The sequence below is a fragment of the Colletotrichum karsti genome (genome assembly GCF_011947395.1).
Source record: "Colletotrichum karsti strain CkLH20 chromosome Unknown Scaffold14, whole genome shotgun sequence".
Taxonomy (NCBI): domain Eukaryota; kingdom Fungi; phylum Ascomycota; class Sordariomycetes; order Glomerellales; family Glomerellaceae; genus Colletotrichum; species Colletotrichum karsti.
In genome coordinates, this window is record NW_024065914.1 from 240,682 (window position 1) to 246,681 (window position 6,000).

A 6,000-nucleotide genomic window follows, 5' to 3' on the forward strand; every position below is an offset into this window, starting at 1 on the left:
TGGACTGGTGGCCTTGCACAGCGCATGAACATGACAGTGCTTGGCTACTCGCGAGGCCACCCGTGTAAGTCGATACGTCTTAGGGTACTGTACTTGAGAGGCGTTGGTTTGGTCGTGAGACGCGGAGTGAGTGTGACTTGCACCTCTCATACACGCCAGCCGGTGTAATTCATCGCCAGTCTGCCCGAGACACGTTCAACTACACCAGTGTACAGGACGAAAGGACGTTCTAGAAGTATGGCGTTCTAAGAAAGAGTGCGACTTCGACCCCAAGCCGGTTGACGAGCGGACCGAGTGGAAGATCTGAACCCATGTCGTGGGTCGTTCTAGTTAGGCGTTCACTTAAGGAGCTGGGTCTCTCAGCCCGGAGGGCACAGCCGATGGCAGGCCGGACACCACGCGGGGCTAAGCCCCGGGCTGATCTCAGGGCCCAATCGCATCTTTTCTGGCCGGGATTCTAGTGCGGCTCTTGGCGTTTGTGGGTTCGTGAGGGACGGCGAGGGAGGGAAGAGGGGTGAGGAAGGCGTTTGTTGTTTTCGGGTCTCGTCCGCAAATGACAGGAACACCGGGACCGAGCTGCAGGCCTGCGAAGCTATTCGCAGATGACACAGGAACCCCAGTTTGAGGTCGTCGATTGAAACAGCTTCTCGCCAGGGTCAACTCGGAAACAGATCATATTTAGCAAGCCTACCACACAGACATCGTGTATGTTGGCGGACCAGCGGGGCTTCAGGATGATACAGGTAGGTGAAGCCGTTGAGACGTGTAGTTGTGACTACTCGTAGGAATGTCGACGATAGGTTGAATTCCGCCCGTTGTGTCATGGAATTGAAGCAGCAGGTAGTAAGTAATATCATGAAGATGTTGGGGAAAGAAGAAGTGAAGGTAGGAACAACAATCAGGGGCCGGCGGGAAGGGTCGTCCCGAGGATGACTAAGGTCACTGCTGTCGATGCTGCAGGGGCAGATGTGGAGATGGACTAGCCGTTGTAGAACCAACCGCATCAACTTCAACTGACACTAACTTGTCAAATCCTCCTCCATCACCAACACGACTTCACGTCAGCATGTGCCATCTTGTTCCATCCGCTGACATGCAGAACCTGCTTCGCATTTCTTCAGCATGTCAGCCATGGCTACCCTGGCTTATGTCGTTCGTCAGATAACGTAGCATTCAAACGCAGCCACTCATGGGATCCTCACGATCCGATGTGATAGGGACGGCAACATGACAGGGCAAGACTCGAAAGCACCCGTTTTGCGGGGTATATTTGAGCAACCCTGCCCTGAGAAACGGCCAGAGTGGTCGGTCTCCAAGTTTATTGGCTGGCAATCCAGAACGTCGAAGCCAAACGGTCCAAAATCGAAAAGGGACCGTGGTGCTCAGAATCCTCCGACGCGCTCGGTTTGACAATCCCCTCGCTCGGCCGTCAATGCGCTTCGACGAACCCAAACCCGTGCGTCCTGCCAAGCTCCAAACAATTTTTCCTAGGACTAGACCGCCAATAGAGGTGAAGCATTGAAGAGACGTCACGGCTTCGAAAAACGACTCGCCAATCTTTCCCTCCCGGCCAGAAACGCTTTTCTGATCTTCATCCAGGAAGACATGTCTCCTTCATGTTAAGTCTTGGTACAACCAGCACACCATTCTATCATCCCAGGCTCAATAATGACCAATACTAGAGGATTCTCTAAGGTGTCACCACCATACAACAGCATCCTGACCGGGGTCGGCACCCTGTTATCCAAACCGTTTATTCCCATCTTGCCGGCGTTTGTACCTAGCAGGCCACCACGCACACCTTTTTCCGGCCACCCTTCAGCATTTCATACCCATGATTGCGATTCTTGCGCATGATGTTGGCGATCATGGATGGGTTTCTGACAACGTCGATATCCAGAGCTAGAGCTGCTCTGGCAGCTGTCTGTCGGTAGCTGCGTTCTGCTGCCACCATGGTAGCGGCATTTGATCCCGGTCATCCACCTCGTCTTGTACGCCTGCAGATTCAATACACGCTAGTCGGGCGTTGAGCCTCCTCTTAGGCCAAGCGGACCAAGCCGCAAAATCGACGATAGGGCTGCGCGCTCACTGCTCTCGCCCTGGCTTCTAACGACGTTGGGAAGTCATGCTACTCTGCCACAGACTATGACTTACGGAAAGAAGCAAGGCGCCAAAGTATGGGCTGCTAGTCCAACTTTCTTCACACAGACATGCAACCAGCCAAGGTGCCGTTGTATCCACGGAGTGACATCCGTTAATTCCCTTTTCAGCACCGCCTCGTGGATACCCAATGGCCGAGAGAGACAACACGATACGACACCACCAGTTCCTCACGAGAACCCCAGTTCAAGTCCCCAGTGCGACTTTGCAAATGTCTCGCCAACGGCAACTTCTCCTACCGTCCCCCGCAACGGCCCCAGGGTTGAGCTGGCTACCGTCCAGAGTCAGATGGATATATTGGCCAGAGCGCGCATCATCATCTTGATGTCACAACCCTGGACATGCTTTCTCACTGCATCCGTCTGTTGATTAGGCTCAAGCACGGTCACCGTTGCTGAAAGACTCTTTTTTGCCCTCCCATTGAATTTGCCCATCCCCTCGTCCCGTCTCTCATTCGTCCCCGCGTGTCCTCGGACTGTCACTGGTGCTGTAAAGGGAAGAAAAAGGACGCCAACACCCCCTCCTTCTCCATTTGTGTCAACATCGTTTTCGGGCTTTTGGTCTTCAGTCTTTTGTAAGACGATGTTGAGGACATCGACGACATGAGGATTCCGCCGCCAGAAGTCATTCTCAGTTGGCCAACACCACGTTACGACAACCCCGAAACGAGAGGCCCGGCCAACGAGATCATTGCTCTTATCCTCCTGGCTATTGCTACGACAATCATCGCCATCCGGACATACACCCGAAAACATATTACCAATGGATTTGGATGGGATGATATCCTCGTCATCTTGGCGTTTATTCCAGCTACGGGGTTCGTCGTGGTTGGAATGATATCAATGGACAGATATGGCTGGGGACGACACGTGTGGGATGTGCCCGTCGACAGACTGACGGGATCTCTTCAGATGGGACTTGCCAGCCAAATCTTGTTCGACCTAGCGACAACTTTCACAAAGCTATCGATGCTTGCCTTGATATATCGCATTGCGCACGAAGCTTCTCGGAAGTTCAGTCTTCTTGTCATTGGATTGGAGGCGTTCATCGCTATGAATGGCATAATCTTCATGCTCGTGGCGATGTTGCAGTGTCGGTAAGTGGATCAGCCCTCTTTCCTAGCTCTCTTTCTTATACGAACTAGGCCACTATCACAATATTGGACTCTGTCAGCAGAACCACAAAACTGCATCAACGAGGCAGCTCACCTTCTGGTCGCAAGCATTATCAACACTGTCACCGACTTTGTGGTGGTGCTGCTTCCTCTGACACTGGTCCGCATCGTCTACAAGAACAAGCTCTCTTCAAGACAAATGCTCATCGTCAACATGTTGTTTGGCGCGGGATTTCTCGCTTCCTTTGCAGGAGCAGCTCGCACGTATTTCACCTGGGTCATGACCACAGAAGCGGACGTCACATGGAACGCCTGGATGAATTGGCTCATGTCATGTGTTGAGTTATTTCTCGGGATTATCTGCACCAGTGTGCCGTCGACGAAGCCTTTTTTCAACCGCTACCTGCCAAGGCTACTATCCTCAAAGTCGCACAAGTCACAACGCACAAGCTTACCGATGGCCACCGACAAGGCTACGAAAGGATCACAGATGGGAAGCCAATTGACCTTCGAGACTGATCTGGAAGCCTCCGACACTATTCCCATGGAATCCCCAGTGTCGACACCCACGCCTGGCAACGCAAAACGCCTCAGCGAAGGGACATTGAACAAACCCTTACCAGTGGTTATCAAGAAGAACTCGGTCTACACCATCAAGATTCAATTGGATGAAGCCAGTTTGAGCCCCGCGGACAGGAGAGATCGAACGTTGAATCAACAAGCAATCAGCGCTCCGAGCAACGGAATACACAACTTCAGCCGACCAAAAGTCCTCCAAACCCGACGTAATTCGGAACCACACAGCCAACATCGTCTCAGCCTGTACAGCACCGGAGACGTGAACGACGACAACAGTCGGTACAGCCAGGCAATGGACGACGTTGACAGCAGCTACCGGCACAGCATCGACGATGCTGAGGCTAGCATTCTCCAAAGCTCTTACGACCCGCAGACCTATGTCGCGTCTACACGAAACCTCACCGTCCCGACGAAAGGCCATACCAAGAATCCCTCTGTCGGCACTTTTGGGGGCTAATTCGGTGGCAAGGCTGTCACATCCGACGTACATTGCAGACGGGAAGACCCATCTCACATGGTTTGAGGCTTCCCTTCCTTCGGCCGGCGTCATCTTTTCAGGGACGGGATATGGCGGCTACACTTGGAGCTTATGATACACCCACCGCCAAGGCAAAGGCGGCAGTTCCTGCATCTCATTTCTTCTTTCATACATGTTTATACATTTAAGCTTTTCGGGAGCCAGACCCGAACTTTAGTCACGACGTTAACGACCAATAATACATACAGACTGTATTTCTATTCGTGCCACCTCTTGTCTTGCCCATCTGTCCTTGTGCCCTACCATCTCTTCCATCTGCTGATTCTGAAGAACCTTAAACCCCAAACATCTCAAATCTGCCTGAACTCTGAGAAAGCTTGGCTCCAGATCTGGCCCCGGCCCAGACGGTCTCTCTTTCTAACTGGCTCGCTGCTCGCTGTTAGGTCTTCCGCCCCGTACATGCTGTATTGAGACCAGCAGACCGATATCCGTCGGCACTTCCCTCCGGCGGCGACCGGCTCTACGCCACACAGCAAAAAGTCAGTCGGGCGTGTCTCGTCTCCCCTCCACCCACACCGTCTTACCAATTACTGACATGACTTGCTTCCATGAGGCAAACCGAATAAGCTTCATTCTGCGCGTTCCACTGGAGCCGTCCCGATTCAAGGACCCCGTTTGTTTGCCGCAATCGAAGGAGAGTGGCGCCACCTTCTCGCCCTTGGCTGTCTATCCTTCTGCTCTAACTTCCCTTCGTGCAGAACGCAGCCTCCAAACCGTCCCCGTTACTATCACCAGCGAGACAACTCGACCGAATGCCAGCCAGCACCAAGCGGTAACAGACGTATGCAGGCAACAAAGTCCCGTTAACGTCCCGCTGCAACTCCGCACCTTGTGTTGCCCAGCGCTGCCAGGACGGTTTTGATGTACATCGGATAGTCAGCCCACGTCCACGTGCGTGCCAAGCCTAACATGGCCAGGTACACTTTTGCTGCTGCCGCCATGGCCGCCTTCGACACACACCAAGTTGGCTTCCGCCGTATCCTGCAGCCGCACAGGCGGCAAGTGGGTTACAGAAACAACTTACACGCATAAGATCCTCAAGGAGGAAATACTATGAAGAAAGAAGAGCACTAGTGTTGCTCTGAAAAGCAAGACTTCGGGATTATTCCAGGCTCACATAGATGTAGTGTGTTGTGAGCCTGGAGTAATCCCAACCTAGATGTGCTGGGCAGACGCGACGTCTATGTTGTCGTCAACTCCCGCAACTCCCTTGAACGCTTTCTTCAACGCTCCCTTGTGGGACCACCATGGCTTGGCAAGTTTGGTCTCGCAGACACATAACAAACATGCTGCACAGACAGAAACATCGCCGGGCCCAGCACCAAACAAAACAAACTTGACCTCAATCTTGCATCGGCCCTTCTCAGACTCCACGATCCGGCAACAACATGTTGTCTATCTCGTCCTCACAGTGAAAACAAGAACAGAGTTGACATCTCAACCATAACCATAAGACCCCGTCATTATGCCACCAGCACAGGAGTCCTTGTCCAGTAGACCCGTAAGCATCAGCTAATCAGCCTGATCGCCATCTTCGAGACAAGACAACCAACCATCCGGGGGGGGGGGGGGGCCGCGCGCCGCGCCCCCGCGCGCCCGGAGCCCCCAG

General features: G+C 53.2%; 1 protein-coding gene across 1 annotated transcript; it reads left to right on the plus strand.

Moving 5' to 3' along the window:
* Window positions 1-2,762: 2,762 nt before the first annotated feature.
* CkaCkLH20_05033 (uncharacterized protein) lies at window positions 2,763-4,310 on the plus strand (the record flags this gene model as incomplete). The annotated part of the gene is made up of 2 exons (XM_038887752.1): window positions 2,763-3,256; window positions 3,305-4,310. The coding sequence occupies 2 exons, from the start codon at window positions 2,763-2,765 to the stop codon at window positions 4,308-4,310; spliced, it is 1,500 nt and encodes a 499-aa protein (XP_038746794.1).
* Between the last annotated feature and the right edge of the window lie 1,690 nt (window positions 4,311-6,000).